The 12,722-nt window shown below is 41.1% G+C and overlaps 1 protein-coding gene across 1 annotated transcript in view; it reads right to left on the minus strand.

Annotated features, from left to right (window-relative positions):
* The window catches only part of LOC132885605 (immunoglobulin superfamily member 1-like), a 114,293-nt gene that overhangs the window by 25,533 nt on the left and 76,038 nt on the right, over positions 1–12,722 (minus strand). Inside the window, 2 exon segments of the mRNA XM_060920315.1 lie at positions 9,276–9,441; positions 9,443–9,558. Of these exon segments, the coding sequence (XP_060776298.1) occupies positions 9,276–9,441; positions 9,443–9,558 (282 nt within the window).

Consider the following 12,722-nt stretch of genomic DNA (forward strand, 5'->3'; position numbering starts at 1 on the left):
TTTGACCATAACACTATTTACTTACCGTAATTCCCACATACAAGTCCGCACTTAAGCAAAGCAAACCCATTTCAAAGACTATTAGTATTTGGCAGGACAAGTACAAGGAGGAGCTGAGTGGCTGCTTCCTAGCAACAAATTGGGATGTCTTTTATCAAAATAATGATGATATCAACAATACTGTGGATGTTATTATGGATTATATTAAGTTTTGTGTTGATACTGTTGTGTCAAAGAAAGTCATTAAGATCTATCCAAATAATAAAGATTATATAACTCCCGACATTAAGAACTGCATCAGACAGAAAAAACGAGCCTTCCGGAATAACGATATTAATGGGTTGAAAATTGTCCAAAAAGAACTAAAGGGGAAAGTACGGGAAGCCCAACAACAACACAATCAACGGGCCAAGGACACTTTTTCAACTAAGGATACAGGGAGAATGTTGGATTGTGTGAAAGACATGACTAATTTTAATATTGCAAAGAGGGGATTGTTTGAATGCAACAAGCTGGAGAGAGCGAATGAGCTTAACTCCTTTCATTTATGGTTTGATACACCTTCTGAGGGGAATGGGTGTGTACTGGGCACATGCGACCCAAGGAATAACATATTAATAGATCCTGGTATGGTTACAAGGGTGTTCAGGGTGTTGCAAATTAGGAAGGCCAGTGGGCCTGATGGGATCTCCCCACTCCTTCTACACACATTTGCACATGAACTTGCACCAGCTTGGTGTCCCTTATTTCAGCTCTCAGTAAACACACACAGTATACCCTCCCTGTGGAAAAAAGCAACTATAATTCCTGTTCCAAAAAAGCCATGCCCACAGGTTAATAATGATTTTAGACCTGTTAACATCAGTGGTTATGAAATCATTCGAATAAATTATGATAGGGATTCTACGTAAACAGGTTCAACATGTTCTCGACCCCTACCAGTTTGCTTATAGAGATGGCAGAAGTACTGATGACGCCTTAAGCACAGTATTACACCTCATTTTGAAGCATTTAGAGAACTCAAAGGCATATGCCAGGTTACTCTTCATGGATTTTAGTTCGGCATTTAATAGTAGGGAGATATCTAGGTGTCCACTTCGATTGTCAGCTGAAGTGGGCCCAGCATGTTGAATCTGTCTGTGTTAAAATAAGCCAGCGCCTGCACTGCTTGAGAAGGGTAAGGGTCTTTGGGGTGGAGAAATATATTATGCTGACTTTTTATAGCAGACATCCCAAGTCTCCCGGAAGTTCCGGGAGTCTCCCGCATATTGATAGCGGCTTCCTGATGCCCGCAAATGACATACAATCTCATGGAATCTAGAGCAAGCGAGCAATCTTCATCCCGAACCTATCGACCAGTCAGTGAGTGCATAGAGCATGAAGAAGAGCAGCAGCTGCTCCAGCTGTTTTCTGGAACCCAGGAAATTAATGCATGGTACAAATCATCGGGGTTTTTTGTTTGTTTTTTAACTGATTTGGTGTTCAACTTTCACGGTTATGATAAAGCAGTGTCTCTTTGTAATTGTCATCTTTGTAAGCTCACTTGCTCGGCACAAGGCTGAATAATGGCAATAAATTACTTTCACTTTCAGTGCTGGAGCTGCAGGAGCAGGTGGCGCGCAACTGCCAGGAATTTGTTCAGATTCACCTCCAAAACTAAGTCGCTCATAAAACTACAACCTTTTCTGGTTCAAACAGAACCAATTAGGACCATGTACACCCTTTCTATTTTGTGCTACAACGTTAAGTAGAGGTGTGTGTGGGGGGGGGGGAGGGGGGGTTCAACGTGTAATTACCGTTACTTATTTATTTATTAATTGATTTATTTTTACTAAAATCATCGTATCTCTGCAACCATACAAGATTTTTTTTTTCAAAATTCTGTGGCCCCATGCATGAATCTGATAACCCACATTTTTAAAAATGAGAAAATTGAATCTAAATATAATAATCCGTAAATTTGATATCAGTCAACCAGACATAGATTTGAGGTTTGTAAGGGTTTCATTAACATGTCTCCAGTTAGTCTGAAAATTGCACTGGTGAAAATTTTAAACAGCTAAGAAAAATACAGATAAAAATATGTGGGTTATCAGGTTCATGCATGGGGCCACAGAATTCAAAACCCTATGATCTTCTTGCTGCGTCCCTTTACAGAGAGCTGATTTTAAGGTGAATTGAACCTGTTTTAAATTTTAAGGTAAAGTCCCTACAATAATCACGGAACTGGAGTGAAGGAAAAAGCCATTGCAAGATCAATTTATAATTTATAAACTTCCCTGTGTATTTCTGAATCTTGTCGTTGCCTTTTTGTCCACTGAAACACGTGTGATGTTATATTGCATCTAAAAACATGATTTCAATATCAAATGAATGGACACGCCATCCTGTTATCTCTCTCAACTAACTCATCGGGGTTTTCTGTATTTATAGGCTCTGAAAGAGATTCAATCACAACATGAGCAAAATTTACACTGTTCAATTAATACTGTATCTTCAGGTACTATTAACACATCCATCTTCCGTCAAATATGTGATTTTCCGATGTGAAAATCAGCACTCTCCAGTCACAAGACAAAGCAATTCTACAGAGATGCGAGAGCACTCTACGTCAGAAGCTTTCCAAAAAAAAAAGGAAAAATTCCCAGTGAGAGATCAAATCTTGACGAATCTGTCAGTGGTCAATCCTGAGAACCATGATGATGTGAAACCAGAGCAGATTTTGACTTTGGCAGACAGATTTCCAAATGTAATGAAGGCAGATGCCAGAGAACAACTTCATTTAGAAGTCCTGGATTATGTCTCATCTAATCTGGAAGTGCTGGTGCCAAATTATAAGAATTTACCAGTTGATGAGTTCTGGGGGAAGCTGTCCAAAGTCACATCTGTGAGCTCAGGGCAGTTGAGATTCAGGGAACTCTCTCAGCTGATGAAGCTGCTGTTGGTGCTGCCAAATTCTAACTGTGATGTGGAAAAGGCATTCAGCATGGTACGTCACATCAAGACCGAATTTAGGAGTCAGACGTCTCACCAAACACGTGTGAATCCGATGTCTTGCAAGATTAACAAGTTTATTGACACAGAGTACTACGAGGTGGAGGTGTCTAGAAAATTGCTCAAATCTGCAAAGCACGCAGCCTCTAAATACAATGAAAGCTTGCAAAAGGAACAGGCATAGAACAGAGGAAAGGAAAGAGCCCTTTAGGCCTAGGCCTACATGTACAGTTGCATTCATTGTCATTCATGCAATTCATTCATTATTCTGTTATATTCATCTGTGTTTTGGTATCTAAGTAAAGCAATGTTCTGTGGTGAAATATCTATCTATCCTGGTCATCCTTCCTTATTTATGGGGGGGGGGGGGGGGGGAGGGGGTTGTCCAGATTCAATCAGTAAGGACCTTAATATATGGCACATTGTAGTTATCATAGTTTATGGGTTGGGGGCAGCTACGTCCCCAAGTCAGGGTGTCAGCTATGAATCTGAGTGAATTCAGGTATTGTTCATCTCCAAAAGGCCACCCCAAAATCCACCAGAATGCAGGAAATCACATCAAATTCAAATTTTCTGGGGGAGTACCCCCATACCCCCCGGCAATGTATTTGCCCTCCCCCCCAAAAAAAAAATCCTTCCCCAAAGAGGGGGACCTCCCAGAAATGAATTTTGTCAGGTTGGGATGTCTGTTATAGGGCTGCCATAGAGTCCATCATTTGGTATGGGATAACAATATGGTTTGGGAATCTATCGGTGAAGCTTAGAACACAATTGCATATACTCATTAGAAGGGCTGGGAAGATAATAGGTATGTCACCCCCTTCCACACTGCAAGACATTTTTGAAGACATGGTGCGAAAGCAGGGTGTGAAAATTGTAGAAGACCCGAAGCACATCCTTCCCTATGAGTATGAGCTGTTGCCCTTTGGCAGAAGGTATAGGGTCCCTAACTGTAAAACTAATAGATTTAAATTTTCTCTGGTCCCTCTATCGATTAAGTTACTTAACAAGAACTCAAGAACTGGTGAGGGGGTTGGGGGGGGGGGGGGGGGGGGGTGAAAGTATTGGAAGAACTAGTGTGTGGGGGTGGTTTTTTTTTTGGAATGTGTAAATGTGTGTTTTGATTTTATGTGTATTCATGTCAGACTCTCATTTGCCCAAGATGAATTTCTCCACTTTGGAGACAATAAAAGGTTTATTTTAATTTGTAAAACTTATTCACAATATACACCACCAATTCACATATTAGCAATAGTTCTTTACATCTCATCAATCTACATTATTATTTGCATTACTTGTTTACATCTCACATCAATTCACATATTAACAATAGTTCTTTACATCTCACACCATAACTCTACATCAGTCAAATCAATTGTTTGCTAAACTTACTTACGTGTCACAACATCAAACCACATATCAGCAATAGCCAGTCATTACAATTTAATTTACAACTTTCCAAATAGGAGTTAGATCAAGTTCCTCCTGCCTTTCCTGTCTCTGTCTACATGCTCCTGGGGAGACTCCCAGAGCATCCAGGAGACTAGGGATGTCTGAATCATTTAATTTTGTTATTTAGTCTAGTCTTAGTACCCCACAGCAACCTCATAACTTTGGCCGACCAAAGCAACATTGGATTGGGAGTCGAGCACGCGAGCCAATGGAAAAGTCCAGGCTGCCAGTTCTCACTATCACAAGGGAGGTTTGCGAATGTTCCCTGCGCAAAGACAGTTTAGCGGGCATCCATTAAATTAGCTAACTCAATTTTCTGATATTTACCTTAAAGCTAAAAACACAGAAAACAGCTACAACTTAGTAAATTAAGATAAAATATGACAAAACTACAGACAAAAAGATCTGAACTTCAGTAAATGGAGGTGTGAATTTTTCGACTAGCATCCTGTCTGTCACTACTAACGCTACTTATGTCATCTGCTGCACTAGTATATTTTGCCTGAGAAAGTTTCTCAACTAAAGACAAAATAAACAAAAGAACCATGACTTACCTCTGTCTACTTTGCTAAGGCATCGTGTTTAGCAGATAGTTACAACTTCGTACGACATAAATCCTCATAAAATATAAAGTATGATGGACTGATATTTTTATGATATTATGATATTTTTCATGATATTTTTTAACCATATTAACATGCCATTGTTGTGTATTATGCCTGATGTCAAGACTCTTGTCTCTGTGAGCCTACTACACAGATTTAATACTTGTGTCATTTTTAGGGCATACCTAACAACCTGTGTTTTCTCCCCCCCATCTGTCCCTCTGAGTTACATGTTGGTCCTGGGATTGGGATAGTGGCCTCTTCTGCCCCTCGGACCTGCTTGGTCCATCCTGGTGCCCTGTGTCTCATCTCATCTCATCTCATTATCTCTAGCCGCTTTATCCTTCTACAGGGTCGCAGGCAAGCTGGAGCCTATCCCAGCTGACTACGGGCGAGAGGTGGGGTACACCCTGGACAAGTCGCCAGGTCATCACAGGGCTGACACATAGACACAGACAACCATTCACACTCACATTCACACCTACGGTCAATTTAGAGTCACCAGTTAACCTAACCTGCATGTCTTTGGACTGTGGGGGAAACCGGAGCACCCGGAGGAAACCCACGCGGACACGGGGAGAACATGCAAACTCCACACAGAAAGGCCCTCGCCGGCCCCGGGGCTCGAACCCAGGACCTTCTTGCTGTGAGGCGACAGCGCTAACCACTACACCACCGTGCCGCCCCAAGGCAACATGTTGTTTAAAATAAACAAGCAAACAGGCATCACAAAATTCAACAACTCGTGACAACAGATACAGATAATTCCAATAAATGTCCTTAGATGTGTCTGCATGTTTGATAAGCATTTCATACAGCAGCTTAGAGATGATTTTATAGTGTGGTTATGTCAGTGTATGGAATCCGGTTAGGAGATAATTCTGTGTGTGTGTGTGTGTGTGTGTGTGTGGTGGTGGTGGTGATTTTTTTTTTTTTATATCATTAACCCTTGTATGGTGTTCGGGTCTGTGGGACCCGTTTTCTTTTTTTAATCTAAGGAACAATGATACGATTAATTATTTTTTAAAACTCAGACTCATTGGCCTTGGCTCATTTTCTATGAAGAACATATATCAGAACACATTTTCGATGACCACACCCTGTACCCCCCCACAAACACATTTATATTACATACAGGATGTTCGGGTCCACTGGACCCGGGGCTAATAAAAGTGTGTACCTTCACTCTGTCCTCCTCCTGTCTGGGCCTGCTGTTAGTGTGTGTGTGTGTGTGTGTGTGTGAGAGAGAGAGAGAGAGAGAGAGAGAGAGTTTTGTGTTTCTGCCCCTGCAGTTCAAGCACCGACACATGTCTGCTCTCACATTCCTGCACCCCTCTGACTTGCGGGAACCAAGACAGAGGTTCCTGTAAATTGGGGGTGGGACACAATAAATGCAGCTTTTCCAGTGTGCTTCCTTATCACAACTGATCAAGATGGCCAAAAGATTCTCTGCTCAGATGGCCTTGCAAATGATTTTGGAAGAGAGAGAAGCTTTTGATGATTGTGTAGAGGAAGAAGTTTCAGAATGTGAAGATCACATTTCTGAAAATTCAGAGTCTGACAGTGACTTTGAAGAAGAGGATGAGACGGAGCATCAGCCAGTCCCAAAACGAAGACGAGCAAGGGGATGATGTGTTGTATAGACTGACATGGTTACTGTATGATGTAGGTACAACACACAGTCCCTTTAAGAACTACATTTCCCATCAGCCAACTTTCGCGTTGACCTACGTCACGACTGGGCGGGATCACCTATGTCACATCCTCCAGGAAGCCATAAGTAACCCGGAAGCTCCCAGCTTGCTCTCTCTCTCATCTTGGACTTCAAGCCATCCGGACACAAAGAGATACCCTGCACCAGAAAACCCAAGAAACCACTTCTTTTTTGCAAGAAGAAAGATTCAGCGCATTTTTCCTTTTTTGTTTACCCTTGGCCACGGTAGACTCCAGAATCGCGCGATTTTAAACTCAGATAGAGTTCCAACCGGTTTTTCTTTGTCTATTGTCAGTCACGCTACAAGACTGCAGCCCAAGCAGTTTAATTTAAAAGTTAGAAGTGACCGGATCCTTCTAATTAAAGCGTTGTGCACATTGTCTGATCAGAGACTTTCTTTTCATCACGAGCGACCACGCGTTGGACCAAGAAATCCTCTGATTTCCAAGGAAGCGACTCACGTGCTCCACAACGGTGAAACTCCAAAAGTCTCGGAACATCTTCTCATAATCTCGCGTAGAGGCAAGATACTGAAGTAAGAGACTGGCATTTGGGCAGAAAAACTAGTCTTAGGAATTAGCTTTATGAAGAAGTGTGAATTTAAACTCAGGAACGGTTTAAATGTGTACACTGTAGACCCTCAGGGTATTGAATTAATTATTGTTCTATTTTTGTCCTCTCAATTGCTTAATAGATAGGCTTTGCATACTCGCTCTATTCCTTTCTAACCCTTAACTTCATTATCACACATATTTTGACCTCGTCAAGATTTCAGTGAATTTGGTAATGTTATAAAGCTAGTGGGTTAGCTACTACGGCTAATTCTTCTGTCTCATTAGCACCCAGGGCTAATTGTATTGTTTCCAGGGACTATAAGGCCTCACCACGTGGTCAACTGGTCACACACACACACACAACACACCTCAGTTAGCATCCCACGCTAGCCTTTTGGTTAGGCTAAAGGCCTCACAACACACCTTAGCTAGCAAACCGAAGCTAACTCTTTTGTTCTATAAAGAAACATGTGGTGACCCTTCCCCCCTCCGTTCTTTATCATGAGGTCCTTTGTCTCAACTTTAGATAATATTCCAAGCCCTGATTCAATTCAACCTTTATAGCGCATTTCCCCATGCTCACATTCAAATCCACATATATCACGAATGACCATTTGAATGTATTTCAATTGCTAATATTTAATTTTTTATCACACACACACACACACACACACACACACACACACACACACACACACACACACACATCTCACTGTTTGCTGCTGACTATTTGAAGATTTCAACTGCCATTATTCAGTTTATCTTTGTTATAATAAATTCAATTAATTATTGAAACTGTGTGTGTTTATTTGTTGTTCCGATATTTTTGAAGTCGCACAATCTCAAAAGAATTCCAAGGTGCATATGAGTTATGTAATACGGTAAGTGATCATAATAATTTGGAATATACCATAATTTAGCTGTTTGGTAATTTATTATTAAGCACCAAAATTAAAGGTATTATTTAATGAGACTGATTTAATGAGATTAATGAGACTGATTTAATGAGATTGATCACTTAATGACCAATTGCACCTACAATGTGTTCAGCTTGTGTTGTGTAAACTGAACTGAATGGGTTACATTTCTAATAAAATTCAAAGAAATAAAAATCAGTTGTGATGAAAAACCTTGCTCCATTTGTAAATTTGACAATAAACGTCTTTTTTCCACTCACATCTTGACTATAATTGATTTTCTTTTGGGAAAATTAAATTTTATTTAAAAACAAACAGAAAATGAGTCACACTTCTCATCTCATCATCTCTAGCCGCTTTATCCTTCTACAGGGTCGCAGGCAAGCTGGAGCCTATCCCAGCTGACTACGGGCGAAAGGCGGGGTACACCCTGGACAAGTCGCCAGGTCATCACAGGGCTGACACATAGACACAGACAACCATTCACACTCACATTCACACCTACGCTCAATTTAGAGTCACCAGTTAACCTAACCTGCATGTCTTTGGACTGTGGGGGAAACCGGAGCACCCGGAGGAAACCCACGCGGACACGGGGAGAACATGCAAACTCCACACAGAAAGGCCCTCGCCGGCCCCGGGGCTCGAACCCAGGACCTTCTTGCTGTGAGGCGACAGCGCTAACCACTACACCACCGTGCCGCCCTGAGTCACACTTTTTTTTTAAATAAATGTAATCTAACAAAGGCAAAGGGCAAATATTAACCATATATGCTGTTTATATTGCTTGTAATTGGGGTGAAGTAAACATCGGTGAAGTATTTAATGCAAAATTGTTTGTGTTGAATTTAAAACACCAAAATGCAGCGGCTCCACCAGACCCACAAACACTGGCTGACTAACAAAAATATGAAAACCACACAAGGGTTAAGATGAAAGGCTGTAGTGGTCCGTGAAAGAGTCCTCTGTCACATGTGAAAAATGCATGTACACAATATAAAATATTAATAAAATTGACAATATGTGAGATAAAACACACCTGATACAGTCAGTGTAACAGCATCACTGGTCTCTGAGCTCTGAGAGTCACTTCTCCTCCCACTGCAGGTGTATTTACCGCTGCCATAATCTCCTACTGAATAAAGACTAAACTCCTGTGTTGTTCGGTATGAGAGTGTGTAATCATTCCACTTCCAGCTGTATGTGTCTCTTCCAGCTGTACTCAGTGTCTCTTCCTCTCGGTATCTCACATCTGAAAGTCACTCTCTCTCCTCTGAACACCTCCTTATCAGGCTTTATAATCACCACAGGTTTAGGACTCTCTGTGGAAAAATAAATACTACTGTTTTTATGTATGAATTAATTCCCAACACCATTATTTAAATGAATAGTAACATTTTAAACTGAATACAGTAAATCTGCTCACATGTAAATGATTAAACTCTGTCAGAGGTGGACTGAGTCATTTTAACAATCTCTACTAATGAATTAAATGTAGATCACAATTTGAAATTAATCAGATTAATGGACTGAAAATGTAGATCTTTTTCACTATTGATTGATGTCTGAATGACAGTGTGTTTGCTCTCCTGTTTTCCTGATTATTCATCATTAGGAACACTGAGTGTCAGCAAGGGAACAAGAAACTAAAGGGAAAAGATTCACAATAATGCTAGAAATAACTGACAGTGTCATTTGTTTACCCTGTTAACAGGTATATTTAATATTTTAAGTTCGTTTCTTAGACAAGGATATTTTTTAAACTTGTTACCTCGTTAACAGTTTCGGCGAGAATCTCCCGCCTTCTTCAGAAACAGTCACCAGATGTCGAGTGGTGACGTGCCTTATCAGCTGATGTTGCGTTACGGAGGCGTGAACGTCCCGCCCAATTTGACAGGTAGTTCACGCCTCCTGCTGTCAGGTCGCTCCTCCAGGACGGCGCTCCAGGTGTGCGACAGCGCGTACGCTCCCTCATCCCAATTCATCGTCCTCTGCGCCCGCTTGCGTATCTCCACTGCCTCTAAAATCCAACGCTGGAATCTATTTTCTTCAGCGCGAATGACTCTGGCCTCTTCCCAATTCATTATGTGATTTTGCCGTTTGCAGTGGTCTGAAATGGCTGATTTTAGGTTTTCTTGGTTTGCTTTTTCTTTTTCGGATCTTGTGAGTCTTCTTGTTGTTTCTTTTTCACATTCTATTTGGTGTTCTTTCCTGCGAGTGTGGAAGCATCTGCCCGTTTCACCAATATAGACTTTATTGCATGAACGGCAAGGGATTTCATAGATGACATTGCATTTATTGTCCAGTTGTATTTTATCTTTGGAGTGAACTAGCAGCTGTCGGAGGTTCTTGTATGGTTTGACCGGGGTGTTGATGTGGTATTTCCTCATGGATCGTTGGATGCGTTCTGTGACTCCTTTTATGTACGGTAGTGTGACAAAGCCCCGGTTTGTTTTTTCGGTGTTTTTTCTTGTTTGTTCATTTTCTTTTATTTGTGTCTGTAATTTCCCTTTCCGAATTGCCCACGGTGGATATTGGCAGTTTTTTAATGCCTGTTGGATGTGTTGTTCCTCCTCCTGTCTGTCTTTCTCCTCCGTGATGTTCTGTGTTCGGTCGTATAGTGTTCTGATTACTGACATTTTGTGTGCGATGGGATGTTCAGATGTCCAGAGTAGATACTGGTCGGTATGTGTAGGTTTTCTGTATGTTGTGATTCTAATGTTCCCTTCTTCTGTGTGGTGTATTTTTAAGTCCAAAAAAGCTATTGTCTTGTCCGTTTCCTCTTCGTGTGTGAATTTGATGTTGCCTGTCTTGTCTATGGAGTTTAAATGATCCGTGAGTTGTTGTGTGTGGCCTGTTTTGGTTATTTCGAGAATGTCATCAACGTATCTTTTCCAGAAGATAGGTTTGCAGTCATCCGGTGCTGTTTCTATGGCTCGGCCGGGTTTCCAGATCCTCCATAAAAAAGTTACATAGAGTGGCAGATAGCGGGTCCCCCATTGCAAATCCCTCTTTTTGTCTATAGATTATGCCTCTAAATTGGAAATATGTGGAAGCGGAAATGAAATGCAATAGTTTTGTTATGTCCTGTGCTGCAAGTTTTGTGCGTTTTTTCAGGGTTCTGTCTGCTTTTAACCGGTTTTCTACTATGTTGAGAGTGTTTGTGACCGGTGTTTTTGTAAAGAGGGATATGACGTCATGCGATACAAACATTTCATCCTTTTTTATCTTGATTTCCTTTAGTTCTTTCGCCAGTTGTTTTGAGTTTTTGCAGTGGTATTCCGTGAGTCCGAGGAGTGGTTTGATTATGTCTGCCAGTATCTTGGAAAGGTTGTAGGTAACTGATCCTCCGGGTTTATGAATTTTCGGTGTGCTGTATATCCGGGGGGTGATGTTTGCTGTGGGGATGAGGTGGTTGTATGTTTGTTTATCGATTTTGTTGTCATCCAGTAACGGTTTGAGTAATAGCTTTAGTCTTCTTTTCTTTTCCTCCGTCGGGTCTTTTTTAATACTTCATATGTGTTTGGGTCCGTGAGCATTTCATTCATTTGTTTTTCATATTGATTAGTGTCCAGGATAACCGTGGTCCTCCCTTTATCAGCCGGTAATATTGTTATTTTCTTGTTCATCACACCAAACAAAATCCCGAATGAAGAATTCATATTAGCCACGGAACTAGCGTGCAATATGATACAGGACCAAGGACAGAAGGCCGCATTAAGGAACGAAATAGCAGGCATCCTCACCTCAGCTAAACCGCCACCCAGAAACATAACCAAACAGGAAATGGAAGCCATCAGAACACTCACAAAGAACAAGAAAATAACAATACTACCGGCTGATAAAGGGAGGACCACGGTTATCCTGGACACTAATCAATACGAAAAACAAATGAATGAAATGCTCACGGACCCAAACACATATGAAGTATTAAAAAAAGACCCGACGGAAGAAAAGAAAAGAAGACTAAAGCTATTACTCAAACTGTTACTGGATGACAACAAAATCGATAAACAAACATACAACCACCTCATCCCCACAGCAGACATCACCCCCCGGATATACGGCACACCGAAAATTCATAAACCCGGAGCACCACTAAGACCCATAGTAGACAGTATAGGATCAGTTACTTACAACCTTTCCAAGACGCTGGCAGACATAATCAAACCACTCCTCGGACTCACGGAATACCACTGCAAAAACTCAAAACAACTGGCGAAAGAACTAAAGGAAATCAAGATAAAAAAGGATGAAATGTTTGTATCGCATGACGTCATATCCCTCTTTACAAAAACACCGGTCACAAACACTCTCAACATAGTAGAAAACCGGTTAAAAGCAGACAGAACCCTGAAAAAACGTACAAAACTTGCAGCACAGGACATAACAAAACTATTACATTTCATTTCCGCTTCCACATATTTCCAATTTAGAGGTATAATCTATAGACAAAAAGAGGGATTTGCAATGGGGGACCCGCTAT

This window comes from Neoarius graeffei, chromosome 1, assembly GCF_027579695.1.
Source record: "Neoarius graeffei isolate fNeoGra1 chromosome 1, fNeoGra1.pri, whole genome shotgun sequence".
In the NCBI taxonomy this organism is placed as follows: domain Eukaryota; kingdom Metazoa; phylum Chordata; class Actinopteri; order Siluriformes; family Ariidae; genus Neoarius; species Neoarius graeffei.